This window comes from Sceloporus undulatus, chromosome 6 (assembly GCF_019175285.1).
Source record: "Sceloporus undulatus isolate JIND9_A2432 ecotype Alabama chromosome 6, SceUnd_v1.1, whole genome shotgun sequence".
Classification (NCBI taxonomy): domain Eukaryota; kingdom Metazoa; phylum Chordata; class Lepidosauria; order Squamata; family Phrynosomatidae; genus Sceloporus; species Sceloporus undulatus.
The window spans coordinates 132069381-132083323 of record NC_056527.1 but is presented as its reverse complement, the minus strand read 5'-3'; the positions used below and the strand labels follow the sequence as shown (position 1 = coordinate 132083323).

General features: G+C 44.0%; 2 protein-coding genes and 1 pseudogene across 5 annotated transcripts; all 3 read left to right on the top strand.

Moving 5' to 3' along the window:
• Positions 1–3566, top strand: LOC121934786 (NXPE family member 4-like). 4 transcript variants are annotated; one of them, XR_006104670.1, is made up of 5 exons: positions 4–621; positions 946–1007; positions 1782–2000; positions 2413–3127; positions 3427–3566. XR_006104670.1 is itself a non-coding variant. In XM_042475628.1 (4 exons), exons 1-4 carry the CDS (start codon positions 38–40, stop codon positions 2970–2972), a joined length of 1425 nt encoding a protein of 474 aa, XP_042331562.1. In that variant the 5' UTR covers positions 4–37; the 3' UTR covers positions 2973–3430. The 4 variants fall into 4 exon arrangements, 2 of the variants coding, with proteins under 2 accessions (XP_042331563.1, XP_042331562.1); XR_006104669.1 differs by having other exon boundaries at positions 2413–3265; positions 3427–3562; XM_042475628.1 differs by having other exon boundaries at positions 2413–3430.
• On the top strand, positions 3517–6829 carry LOC121934787 (nicotinamide N-methyltransferase-like). The gene is made up of 3 exons (XM_042475630.1): positions 3517–3710; positions 5216–5423; positions 6179–6829. The coding sequence occupies exons 1-3, from the start codon at positions 3566–3568 to the stop codon at positions 6612–6614; spliced, it is 789 nt and encodes a 262-aa protein (XP_042331564.1). The 5' UTR covers positions 3517–3565; the 3' UTR covers positions 6615–6829.
• A 1033-nt stretch (positions 6830–7862) lies between these two features.
• Positions 7863–13319, top strand: LOC121933987 (annotated as a pseudogene).
• Positions 13320–13943: the final 624 nt, after the last annotated feature.

Below are 13943 nucleotides of genomic sequence, written 5' to 3'. Positions count from 1 at the left end.
GAAGAAATAGAAGAAATCCCTTGCAAAGCTGGACCGCATGATGCCCAATGTCACTTCAGGGTATAATAATACCACAAGTGCCAAGTACAGCAAAACCACCATTTTGAACCACAAAGACTCTTACTGTGTAGGAGAACACTTGATGGTCCGACTGGATATGTATGACCACTTAGGAAAGAGGAAGGAGTATGGAGGAGACTTCTTAAGAGCAAGGATCTACTCTTTGGATCTCAAGGCTGGAGCATCTGGGAGTATCAAAGACTTCCGGAATGGGACGTATTTGGTCAATTTCACCTTATTTTGGGAGGGGAACGTCAGAGCCTCCATCTTGCTCATCCACCCCAGCGAAGGAGTTTCCGCCTTGTGGGCGGCGAGGAAGAAAGGTTACGGCAAAATTGGTTTCACAGGTAAATTTTTGAATGGAACATCTGAAGTCACCACTGAATGTGGGTTTAACCTGACCAGAAATGCAGAATTATGTGAATATCTGGATGAGCGGGACCAAGAAGCCTTCTACTGCCTCAAACCAAAGCATGTGCCATGCGATGCTTTTGTCAGTCTGCAGTCCTACAACAAACCCATCTCATATCTGACAACGTTGGAACAGAGTCTGTTAAAGAGGTATCGACTTTTGTGCTCTCTAATGTGAAAATGTTTGATTTCCATATAGTATTGATCTGTGTCCCTTCCCTTTAGCCTGAAATGTGGTTGGGTTTTCCAGTGGTTCAGGGTCATCCTTGTACTTTACAAATGTCTCATTTCTGCTGATATATTTTTGGAAATTTTCATTGTCTGATGGAGACCAAGGGTCAACCAAGACCTTCCTTGGCCAAGCCTTCTGGATCCAGAAGGGACCAATTAGATATGAAGACTGGGTTTCAGCAAACAAGGTGTACCGATGATGATGATGATTGACTGAAGTGTCAATTTTTCTCTCCCTTAAAGGTTCAAGACTGGCATTGAGATCCCTCAATTGTTTGGGGCTATTCAGGTTGTACAGTGCAAAGGTGAGCTGGACTTTTCAGTTTTCATCACACCTTTGGTGACCCCCGCTTAGGCAACCAAGAAAGGCAGGTCCCTCTCTTTTCTGGACCTCTAACCCCTTCTCTCTTTTGAAAGTAGTGTTGCCAGGTTTTCAAAATGGCAATAAAGCATTCATGAAATTCATCAGGAATTTTAGGGTCAGCAATCAGGAAGGAGTTCTTAAATTTCTGCTCTACCAAAATACCAGCTCAAAGTATAGTTTTCAGGTAACTTGGTCATATATGTAAGCTGCAAATCCCAGAATTCCATGTGATGTCGCCATGGCCATTAAATTGTGATATAAATGTGTAGTGTGAAAAGGTCCAGGTTTACCAATGGACACTAACTCCAACATCCACACAGTCCTTCCAACATCAGAAACCGTGAAATTCAAATCTGATTGTTTAGTCCCAGATAAGTAGACCCATTGTATCAATTGTTGGGACTACATTTGCACAAATGATCCAGGGCATCTACTTAAATCAAAACTTGCAATAGGATATGTTTCTCAATACAGTTGAGGAGGATCAGCAATTGGAGAACTTTGGTCTCAAATACTTTGACTCTTCTTCAGGGTCCAAAATGTTACCTTTGTTGGCAGCTCCTTATATGCCCAGTTTCTACCTACAGGGACTTTGGGATTCCCTCTGATCCTCCTAGATCACAACCCCGATCCATGCTTTGTTTCTGGTTCCAGTTCCCTCCAAACAGAATAATCTCCAAGTCTATTGTCAACTGCATTAGTTTCCCTTTTTTAGGCAACAAGACCATGACAAGCAAGGAATGCTGCATTGGTGTGAGCTCCCCAGTTCCCAGTGGCTTTGTGTGGCAAAACCAGTGGCACCCCGCATTCTGCAACATGCCACGTTTTGACACCTTGGAGCAGATTAACACGTGCTTGAAGGGCAAGATGATTTACTTCATGGGAGACTCGACTCTGCGGCAATGGATGGAAGCCCTTACAAAAAGAGTGACCAGTAGGTCTTCAGCGTCAGCGATGTTGCATTGTTCCCTGTAACACATGAGTGAGGAAAGGCTGGCCCATGGGAAGCATGTGGTCCCCTACCATTATTTTCTGGCCCTCCAAGGCCTCCCAAGGGACACCAAATGAAAATTATTCAGCCCCAAACCACCCAAAAACATGGTGGCATGGTTACTCCATCAAACATGGTGGTGTGGTTACTCCATTGCCATCACCCTGACCAACGCTCAAAAAAACTACACCAAGGATGGATCTCTTAGGGCTACTGGGACTTTCAATCCATAAACATCTGGAAGGTCAAATCATTCCCTTCTCTGGCTTAAAAAACCCTACCTTCCATATATATATGCACACATGTCACCATCATACTTGAACTGACGTTGCCTCTATTTCTGTTTCCACCTTAGCTCTTGAATATCTAGACATCTATCCAAAAGAAAAGCTCCAGAAACTGCTGGCTGTGGATTTGGCCAGACATATTTGGATACAGTCAAAAAAGCATGGCCACCCTTACGTCGGCACTCATGGCTACACAGTGAAAGATCACAGCTACGTAGCTCGGGATATCGACAACGTGGCCGGTGACAGAGACACAACTATTGTCATTTGCTTGGGCCAGCACTTCCGACCCTTCCCCATCCAGCTCTTCATTCGACGGGTGGTTAATATCCGGAGGGCCGTCCAGCGCCTTCTCCTGAGGAGTCCAGACATGAGAGTCATCATCAAGGGAGAGAACATTCGGGAGATGGAGGTGGACCAGGAAAGGTTTGGAGATATTCAAGGCTACGCTCAGTCTGTTGCACTAAAGGAGGTTTTCCGGGATCTGAATGTGGCCTTCATTGATGCGTGGGACATAACAGTCGCGTACAATACGAAGAAGGTTCACCCGCTCAATCACGTGGTTTGGGAAGAAGTTAATATGTTTTTGTCTTACATTTGTTGCAACGCTAAAGCCAATCCAATGTAAAAACAAACAAAGGACAGTCAGACAAACCTGAGGATTTATCAAGAGATGAAACTTTTAAACCCCGTTTCTGCACGGGATTTAACCAACTTGCCCCAAAATTTGCCTGTGTGTGATAAAGTCCTATGAAACCTCATGCTGCCAATTTCTTTCTTTCGGTGAGTCTCAAAGATGCTACAGAATCTCTCTATGTACTGAGTCTACAGACTAACACAGCTATATCTTTGACTTCTAAACAAGAAATGGTAAGAGGCTAGCTTTTGTTCTGGAAAATCTGCCCAAGGCATTCCTGCCGGGTGAGTATCCCCATGAATATCCCCTGATGTTGGTGGTGAATTATTCCTTGATCCTGTCTTACTTTACTTACTTACTGTGTATCCTGGGTTGACTGAGAAACTAAGCATTTGAGTCAGAAACCGACCTCCAAGCAAATTTTATTTTCTGCTTCTATTCTCAGGGGAAGGCTATTTAGCTAAAGCCAACCAATAGAAATTTCACTGCCAAGAGGTGTCCTCAAAGAGGCATTGGGTACAAGAGGCCCAGAAAGGGAAAGCATTGCATTTGCTGTCCAGAAACCCAAGAGGGAGCAGCACATCATGGAAGAGTTCACCGGAGGGGATGTTTACCAGAAAGAATTCAATCCTCGGTCCTATTTAGAATACTACAAGTTTGGAGAAGGCACTTTGGGAGATGAGACCACTATATTTTATTTGGAATGCCTTTGCAAAACCTTTGCATTGGGTAAGTTACTGCCTGCACATGGCTGTAATCTTTGGGTGTCTGTCAAAGTAAGGAGCAAAAGCTCTCTGGTCCAATGGCTGAGCCCTGACTTTGAATTCAAGACCCAGGTTCAATCCATGGCATTTACGGGCAGGGAAATACTCCTGTCTTCCATGCAGAAAGTTTCTGCCCATTGGTGCAGAGAGGATGACTGGGCTAAGTAAAAGCAACAGCCTGGTTCAGGAAAGGCAAGGGTTATTCCCATGAAGCTATTGCCTTAAGGATACTGTTAGCAAATCATGCTTACTTTTTTTGCAGATCAATGTCATTTGTCCCTTCCCAGTTCTCCAGATTAGACCTAGGTCCATACCCGGAAGCTACAGATGGTACAGAACATGGGAGCCAGACTGGTCACTGGTACATCCAGGGCCAGCCATATTACACCTGTACTTAAAGATCTGCATTGGCTGCCCATTCGCTTCCGGGCGCAATACAAGGTGTTGGATATAACCTATAAAGCCCTACATGGCTTGGGCCCAGGACACCTAGAGGACCGCCTCTCCCCTACAGTCCGCCCCGCACCCTCAGAACATCTGGGCAGCAACTACTGAGGGTCCCAGGGACTAGACTAGCCTCCACAGCAAGGAGGTCATATACCATCATTGCCCCGACCCTCTGGAACACGCTGCCCATAGAGCTCCACTCGGCCACCTCCCTGACCCAGTTCAGGAAGGAATTAAAAACCTTCCTGTTCCAGCTAGCATTCCCAGACACAAGTTCCAGCTAGTCTCTCCCCCCCTCTGACAGCAGTGGTAGCTGGTTAGAATGGGTTTTAATACGGGTTTTAATAGTTTTATTGTATTTGTATGTGTATTTTGTAATTGTATTTGATTTGCTGTGCACCGCCCTGATCGTAGGAAGGGCGGTATATAAATAAAATTTTTATTTTTATTATTTATTAGGTTTACGAAGTTTTATCCCTGCTCTTTTGATATTGACCAAAAAGGTTTGGGGTTGCATCGGCCCTGTAGAGTTAATACAAATTGGGTACCATTATATTATTATTATTATTATTATTATTATTATTATTATTATTAAGCTTTATTTATATAGCACTGTAAATTTACACAGCACTGTACGTGTAATCAATTAAAATAGATAAAATAGATAAAATAAGCCTGCCTGTGGCATACATTCCACGAAAATAATTAAATATAATACATATTAATACATGTTAGCGTACCACTTTTAACTGCCATGGCTCAGTACTATGGAATCCTGGGATTTGGAGGTTTTGTGAGATATTTAGCCTTCTCCATCAGAGAGCTCTGGTGCCGTAACAAAATACAAATCCTAGAGTTCCATAGCATTTACCCATGACAGTTGAAGCGGTGTCAAACCACATTATTTCTGCAGTGCAGATGCAGCCTGGGATGCCCATTTTGGGGTCTCAAGGTGCTACTATCGGAGGAAAGAAGGAGGCTTTTGATCCTTCTCATTCTTCTCCTCCACTTCTTTATTCCCAGGGTCCATGAAAGGAGACACCCTGATCGACATAGGCAGCGGCCCCACCATCTACCAACTCATCTCAGCCTGCGAGGCCTTTGAGACCATCATTGCCTCTGATTATCTGGACGAAAACCTGCAAGAGACGAGAAAGTGGCTGAAGAACGAACCAGGAGCCTTTGACTGGAGCCCTGTGGTGAAATACGTGTGTGAGCTGGAGGGAAACAGGTATGGCCATCGGTCCGTCCATCTGTTGGACTTTTCAGAGGCCATGAACAATTCAAGGCCTTTCTGACCAATGTGTTACAGCGGGAGCAAGGAGGAGGACAAAGTGACGCAACATAATGTTGACAAAGTACAACAGTTCTGCAGGGAAAGGGAAAGGTCAATGAGAGAATGGGGGGAAATCTGAAAGATAAAGTTTAGTTGAAGCTGTGGAAAGAAAGTTGGAAACTTTCATGTCTCTGCCCCTGGTCTTTGATTCGGCATATAATAATAATAATAATAATAATAATAAAATGTTTATTTATATACCGCCCTATCAAATACCAGGGCGGTGTACAACATCAATACAATACATAATACATAATTAATACAGATTAAAAACACAATTCTGCCAGCGGCCACACTGGCAGGGGGAGGATCAAAGCATAGTCGGGGTAGGTGTTAGGAGAATGCCTGCTCAAATAGTAGGGTCTTCAATTTTCCTCTTCCCTTTCTGTGAGCTTTAGAATGCCGGCATTGTGTTGCTTTGCGAATGAGAAAGTCATTCCAAGTTTCAACTGTGCCAAAGTCCAAGGCATGGACCGATCCACAGGCTGGACATAAAGATCACATTGTGTGAGGAGAACATTCCCATCCAGGCCTCTTTTTCCTGAGTTCAGGCTGAGGGCTTTGGGTAGGAGCCACTCTTCTTGGCTGCTTGACCTGAGGCTTGAGACTCCACAAAACGTCATGGGTTCTTTTCTGTCCCTTTCCTGCAGAGACAAGTGGGCCGAGAAGGAGGCAAAGCTGAGAAGATCCATCAAGCAGGTTCTGAAATGCAATGTCCACCTCGGCAACCCCATGGCTCCCCTGTCCTTGCCCCAAGTGGACTGTGTCCTCTCCTCAGAATGTCTGGAGGCTGCTTGCAGTGACCACGAAAGCTACAGGACCGCTGTGAAGAACATCAGCTCCTTGTTGAAACCTGGAGGCCATTTGGTGCTCTGTGGGGTTTTGGAGACCACCTTCTACATGGTTGGCTCCCGGAAGTTCTCCAGCTTGTTCCTCACCGAGAAATTCCTGAGAGAGGCCCTCACCGCAAATGGTTTTACCATTGTTCAGTTCAAAACACAACCCAGGGTTGATAAAGTGATGCTGGACATGTGTGATTTCACTGCACTGTATTTCATTGTAGCCTGCAAAGGAACAAAGGCTTAAGCCCAACAGACAGTATAGAAGACACACTAATATCCTTAGCTTGAGCCTCACAATAGGGTTTGTTCATTGCTGTTTTTAAATCTAATGATTTAATGGATATATAACCTATTCCATGGCCGTTCAGCTTACCCATATAATCGGTACAAAGGTAACCTACTTTCACAGGGATGTTGGAAATTGAAATGCAATAAAATTTTCTAGGTGCAGGAACCAAAGTTGCCTGTGTTTGCATCATTTTGTTGACTGTTTGCGGCCTCTTACTAAGATCAATTGCTTCACGCAAAATTGTGTACCCTTCTAGAAAATAATTGCAAGTTTTACTGGTCAACCAAATGCTCAGTTTTTGGTTCAGCAAGGGAAGTAAATCTTCCCTTCTCTTGTCCTCAAAGACAAGGGCCTGCAAAATTATTCTTTTCATTCCCCAGGAGAAGGAGACCTTTTTGTGGCAGTCTTGAAAAAGATTATTATTATTATTATTATTATTATTCATGCACATTAAGCAAAACTGCGGAAAGGAAGCAAAACTGTGCAAAACATGCATGGATCTTTGAAGACTCATTGTTTAAGTTCTCATAAAGAATTGGCCAGTTGTTCTGTGCTTCCTTTGTCTCACACTTTGCTTTTCAAAGGGATGGGACTCCAGTTTGGCAGAAAGCAATTGGCACAAAATACCTCAGTGACTCTGTTCTGCTTTTTTACCAGTGTTGGGTTGGACTCTTTTGCTTCGCTACTTGAGATTTCATGCTGTAATGCTCACCGAAGCTCAGTGGCTTTGAATGCAGAAGGTCTCATGTTTAAGCATCGGCATTCCTAGATCTGGATTGACTCCAAGAGTGGATGCCACGGAGCCAACAGCTGTCCCTGGGTATCATGCCATCACCTCAGAAAACTGTTTACAAACAGGAAAGTAATAAAGCTGGAGAAATGCCAGGCTTAGCTCTGCGTGGATTCAGCAACAAACTGGGATTTGGGGGAATAAAATGCCCACCCTTTTACCTGATTCTGGGGGATCATTTTGCGAAGGCAGTCGTAGCATGCGTTGCTTCTTAAACACTGTGAAGGAATGCATACTGTCCTTGCCTAAAGATGGCTAAGTCCAGAATCTAAACTTATTGAACCATCACACTGGGGTTATAAATGGGAAACCATAGGCACAAAAGACATGCAGGTTCATAGGCACCGTGGAAGGGAACTTCACTGGGAAAAAGGTTTACAGTCTGCATTTTGATGCAAAAGGTTTTTTTGAATATGTACAGAGTCTTTGACTGTTCAGGAAATGATAAGAGGCTAGGTTTCGTTCTGGATAATCTCCACAAGGCATTCCTGCATGAGTATCCCCATGAATGACTGTGATGGTGGTGAGTTATTCCCTGATCTTGTCTCCGTGCTCCACGTTCAGTGGGTTGGATGAGTACAACAACAACCACAAAAATTATGGCACAACTGGAAGGGTTCAGTCTTGCCCCAAATATTGCCCATCTTCCACATGGGTTGGGCAGCATGTCCCATCATCCTTAGTCAGTATGGCAAATGGCAATGGCTGCTGATGAGGATGAGGCGGTGGTGTCCTTTGGGGGATGCTGGGGGTACGGACCACACTTGAGTGACCCCAGTTGTGTGTTACATCACGTGTGTGTTTGTGGACTCTGTTGCCAGGAAAGAGCACCGGGCTTCTTATGTAAGAAGTGGAAAACCAATTACCCCAGTGTCACTGCGTGTCAATGGGTGTTAAATCATAACCATGTGCAAACGAATAGAGAGAGGAGGAAAGGGGGAATGGAGATACAGACTTAATCTAGGGTGTGTGTGTGTGTGGGGGGGGGTGTTTGTGCAATCTGTTGTCAAAGATGAAAACTGGGCTTCTTATTTAAGAAGTGAAAAGCTAATAATCCCTGTGCCACTGTATGCCAATGCGGGTTAATACATAATCATGTGCAAATGAATAGAAGGAGGAGGAGGAAAGGGAGAAGGAGATAAAGATTTAATCTAGGGGTGTGTGCGCACGTGTGTGTATGTGTTTGTGGAGATGGTTGTCAGAGAAGAGCACTGGGTTTCTTCTTTAAGAACAAAGAAAGTAATAACCCTTGCATTCCAAGGAGATTCAATTGAATAATAGCCCCTGAGTGCCAAGGAGATTTAATTGAATGCTTTGTGCAAAAAAACACAGAAAAACCATCATCTAAAGAGCATGGGTCAAGGATGGGCCAAGGGTGAAGAAAGTAGTTAATCCAACAAAGGAAGGGGAATCTCACGGTTTCTTTGAAACACAGATGGCATCTGGGGAGAGACCCTCATTGACATTGGCAGTGGACCCTCCATCTACCAATTCCTCTCTGCCTGGGAGTCCTTCCAAGAGATCATTGCCACCGATTTTGTCCATCAGAATCAGGGGGAGATGCAAAAGTGGCTGAAGAAGGATCTGGAAGCCTTCGATTGGACCCCAATGGTGAAATACATCTGTCAGTTGGAGGGGGACGGGTACGGAGAGAATGAATTGATATCTCATGGCTATCTTTTCATTTGTTAATGACAGGAATGGAAAGCCTGTGGCTCTCCTGGTGTTTTTGGATGACAGTTCCCAGCATGCCTCACCATTGGCTGTGCTGCCTATATGTACTGGGACTTACAACACGATAACAAGTGGAGAGACACAGGATTCCCATCCCTTTTCCATAACAACTCACAGGAGTCTTGTGGACACCTTGGAGTTTTGCCTGGCACACAGCTTTTCTGGAATGGAACCCACAGAGTCCACAAAAGCATTATACAACATTAATTTGGGTAGTATTTAAGGGCCCCACAGTACTCCTCTTGGTTGTATTTTCTCCCAGTGTGGCTATACCCCCCCCTCCAAATCCTGTCTCTCCTAAACTGGATGCTAGTCTTCAGACATCTCTGTAGCAACACATGATTTGGTCTTTAAGAGCTTGGGGGAGTTATGCTTACAATTTTCCAGCCACATAGACTGGCATCTCATTGGTATGTTGCAGGTACGTAAGTTCTCAAACCCATGCAGTTGCACTTTTTTGGCCAAGGGATAACATCCATATTCAAAGGAAGGTTACAGAGTTACGCACATGATATCATTCCACATTGTGACACATTGCAAGTCATGCATTGTGCCGTGTGCTTGGTGGTGCATTGTGCATTGAATGTGTGGTTGCACAGGGTGCACTGCAGTTCAATGCATAATGCACATTTAGTTGTGCAGTGTTGCACTTTTGCAGCAAGGTGGCACAGTATGCCATGTTTCTTTGATACAGTATTTCAGTTATAAGGTTTTAGTGTGGTTAAAGAGAAGAGATAGTCAGATAAAGCCATTGCCCCAATAGCCTGTCAGAAAAATAAATCACCAAAATACTAAACCTGGATGAGAAAAGAGCAGGAGAACTGGTATGACATGGCTCACCAGCCTAAATATTCTGAAGGCACCAGATCACATCCGATCTAGGAAACTAAGCAGGGTCAGACGTGGATGGGGGGACCTCCAAAGAATAGCAGATCCTGGAGACTGTTTCAGAGGAAGGCAATGGCAAACCAACTTTGGGCATCTCTTGCTTAAGAAAACCCTTTGGAATTCATGGGTTTGCCATAAGCCATCAGGCTACTTGAAGGCACATGTGTCCAAATGCTCACAATATGTGAATGCATTGGTATTTTTGCATCTCTGATAAACAGGCCTGACAGGTTGCCCTGCTTGAAAGCCTTGCGAAATCTGCTTGCCCATATGTGACCAAAAAAAAAATCTCAAGGAAACAAAACCTGTTTCAAATCACCTTCCAACCACATGGCAATGGCACGTTTTTGGGCTCCGGCTCCCAGAATCCCCCATTTGACAGGAGTAATGCTGGTCCAGCTGGGACTGTGGCAGTTGTAGGCCAGAATGGTATCTTTTCCACAATTGTTGGCAATTGTGAAAGAGCTGTGATGACTTGCCTCAGGTCTGCCTTGGTGACTGCAGCAAAGAACACTCAAAGCAAGCTATTTTCATGCTAGATTATTATCTCACTTTTTCTTTATCCAGATAAATTCCCATGCCTTTTGGGTAAACGCTACAAAGTCTGGAATCTTTATTTTGGCCAAGGCTGCAATCTTAAGTCATCGGCTGGCTTCTATCTTATCTCAAAATCTCTTATCTGAAACATATTTCATCCTCAAACTGCTGCTGTTTACTAGCCAAGGAATACCTTGACACTTCTAGCTCTTTGTTGTTCTTGTGACCCAATGCTGAAAATTTCCTTACCACTTGTTTAAGGTGTGTGCAATGACAACAGCTTCCCTGTCACTTTGAAAAGCCCAATAATATCCCAAACTATTGTCTCCCATACACGCAAATGCTGCTCCGTTTCTAAAATGTTGCAATGCTTCTCTAACAGCTTACTCACTGCCAGGAAGGTTAGTGGGATAAAACAGATTGGTATTATTAGCTCCACCTTTTTGCCTTTGACCCTGTCCACCATCTATGAAGCTGAATTGATTGAAAGAAGTCCCAGGCCTTGGCTTAGGATGCTTGTAGCTCTAGCAAAGCCAAGGTTGAGACCACTGGACTCTGATGCCCATTCATTCCTGTTTTCTCCAGTCTTCCCCTGCCAGGTCCTTCCAATGATCTCCTCTCTCTTGATCTGTAAACAAGATAGGAGATATGAATTAGGGCCTGAACGGACAGGCCAAAATAAAGCTGCTTCGGGTCACTTTGGAGGTATGCTGTTTAAATGATACACACATCTTAAGAGGCCAAAAGCCCCTTGGCTTTGAGGTGGCTTCCAGACTCTTAGGACACATGTCTGTTCAGGCCCATTGTTAAGCTTTCTAAAACAAAAACATAAGCCCCAAACCAATTGCAAATAATTTTTACTTTTAATGTGTTGCCTCCAAGCTTTGGAAAAGAAGGGTTTCATAACTGTTTTGCTATGCCAATTCCATCTTTTCATTCCCTTTAGGGAGAAATGGGTGGAAAAGGAAGAGAAGCTCAGGAAGAACCTCAAGCAAGTTCTGAAATGTGACGTGACTCAGGCCAACCCTCTGGATCCACTGATGGTCCAAACGGTCAGTTGCATCCTCTCTGCTTTTTGCTTGGAATCAGCTTGTGAAGACCTTCCACCTACCAGTCAGCCTTGAAGAATATGGGCTCCTTGGTCAAGCCTGGAGACCACCTCATCTTAGCAGTGTCTCTTGGAGAAACTTACTATGTGGTTGGACAGCACAAGTTCACCTCACTTTATCTGAAGATGGAGGTGGTAGAAGATGCTGTGGAAGAGTCTGGCTTTGATATTATGCGCTCTGAGATGCTTGGTCAGTGTTTGCCACACTTGACCACTGATAGTGAGGACATAGTTTTCTTAGTGGCCAAGCTTAAATTTCTGCAGAATTTATTACTAAGGAATCCTGGGGAAATTGCAGTTTATTGTGGCAACAGAGCTCTCTGACACAGGAGGCTGAAAATCTCACAAAACTACAGTTCCCAGGATTCCCTAGCACTGAGCCAAGGCTTCAAAGCGATCTCAAACTGGATGATTTCTGCAGTGTGTTTTGAACTTTATCTCTTCCAACTGATAGGCCTACCCTATCCATTTTAAACTATGCATTTTAAATGGAGATGTTTTAATTTTATACTGGTTGATTTTTAATGTGTCCTAAATTTATGTGTTTTAATTTAATGTGTTTAAATGGTTTTATGGGTTTTGCTCTATGTTGTACCCCACCTTGTTCCTTGAGGAGAGGCAGGTAAAATAATAATAATAATAATAGTTGTTGTTGTTGTTGTTGTTGTTGTCATTGTTATGCCATAATTTTCTAGTGTGAAAGAGCCTTGAGGTCCAAGTGATACACCATTTGATGTGTGGAGTCTTCTCTGACCCTTGAGTTTTCTGACTTCTTTTCTTAACTTTTCTGACTTAGTGAGTTCTAGTGTGTGTCTGCCACACACACATATACAACAACACACCTAAGAGAGACTTTATATCTTCTTCAGAAAGGGACCACCGCACTGAAAATCACTTTTGCATCCTTGCCACATTGTTCATGGAAGATGCCAGTTTTCGTCCCCGAAAGGCCGTAACAAGAGATTTTCCCAATGGCTATTAAAGTCATTCAGAGAAATTTTGTCCTGGTGGGTTGTTGGTTTTGTTGTTGTTATTATTATTATTGTTATTATTATTATTGGCAAGGGGACCTGGGCATGTTTGCAGATGCACCATCACACAATGCTAAGTCTGTGAGTTCAGTTTGCGGTGGATTATGCGATGAAAACTAATCCCAGGGCACTGCAATAACTTGTCCATATGCTTGGCGGTTAGGTCCACATTCCTGACTCCTAGTAAGTGCATAGTTTCCAGATGTAAGGGAATACGCATTGTTATTATCTTTATTATTCTGGAACGCCCCCCCCCCACGTGACCACATGTCCCAAATTAGAAAACCTTGCCCAACAGGTGAGGCTATACATTGAGAAGCGACAAGAGCAAGAGCAAGCACCACTTCATACTTTGCAGGCTGAGAGACACCATGGAGGAGGACTTCACTGGCAAAGAGGCTTACCAGAAGCATTTCCATGCCAAAGATTACTTAAACACCTATATGACTTTGGGCTCTGCTGACTCTTCAGGCTGCGATGCCGCATTCAGCGATGTCATGGACAAGCTCCACAAGGCATTCACAAAGGGTGAGCATTTTTTGTTTGTTTGTCATGTGGTGCCCCCGCTTTGATTCGGGGGCTATTTGTGACGACCAGATTTTAATACCAAGGCTTGTATGGTTTTATATCAGCGTTGCAATCCGTTCCTTAAAATGCACAGGAGGGATCCTTGGGGGGGTCAGGGGATTACAAGACTAGTGGAAAAGAGGGGATTTGTCTTCTCTTCAGCCCCCAAAAAGATGGTTGTGGGGAACATTTTGGGTTCAAAACACACACTAATGGGATTCCTTCCAATCCCAGTCTTCCTCTCGCTCCTCGCTGGTGAATTCAACAGTGAAGCTGAAAATGAGGGCTTTCATCATGCTCCATTCTTTTACTTGTTCAAATGGTGGTGGAGATTCAAGAGGTAAAGTTAGAATGGTCTTGGGGGCTCAACATTCCCCAAAGGGTCCTTCACCTCCAGATGGGATGGGGAAGATCTATCATCTCCAATCAGCATGGGAATGAGTCCCAACATGGGAAAGTTGGGATACAAAACAACAGTAGGGGGTAGGTGGGTAGATTGTTTCACTCTAGAGGGTTTTTCACGGAATTTGGTTTGAGAAAGAACATCTGGATCATTTCGGGAATAAAGGGTGAAGCTCAGTTCATTGCATAGCAAAGAGATATAACTGGTTGCCTTGGCAGAAAAGAGA

What these genes read in the sequence shown, in the direction of transcription:
- LOC121934786 (XM_042475628.1), top strand. Translation starts at nt 38, where the DNA reads ATGATGCCCAATGTCACTTCAGGGTATAATAATACCACAAGTGCCAAG. An exon ending in TCAGGTTGTACAGTGCAAAG is followed by an intron (nt 1,008 to 1,781) that starts GTGAGCTGGACT and finishes TCCCTTTTTTAG; the next exon opens with GCAACAAGACCATGACAAGC. An exon ending in CCTTACAAAAAGAGTGACCA is followed by an intron (nt 2,001 to 2,412) that starts GTAGGTCTTCAG and finishes TTTCCACCTTAG; the next exon opens with CTCTTGAATATCTAGACATC.
- LOC121934787 (XM_042475630.1), top strand. Translation starts at nt 3,566, where the DNA reads ATGGAAGAGTTCACCGGAGGGGATGTTTACCAGAAAGAATTCAATCCT. An exon ending in TTGCAAAACCTTTGCATTGG is followed by an intron (nt 3,711 to 5,215) that starts GTAAGTTACTGC and finishes CTTTATTCCCAG; the next exon opens with GGTCCATGAAAGGAGACACC. An exon ending in TGTGAGCTGGAGGGAAACAG is followed by an intron (nt 5,424 to 6,178) that starts GTATGGCCATCG and finishes CCTTTCCTGCAG; the next exon opens with AGACAAGTGGGCCGAGAAGG.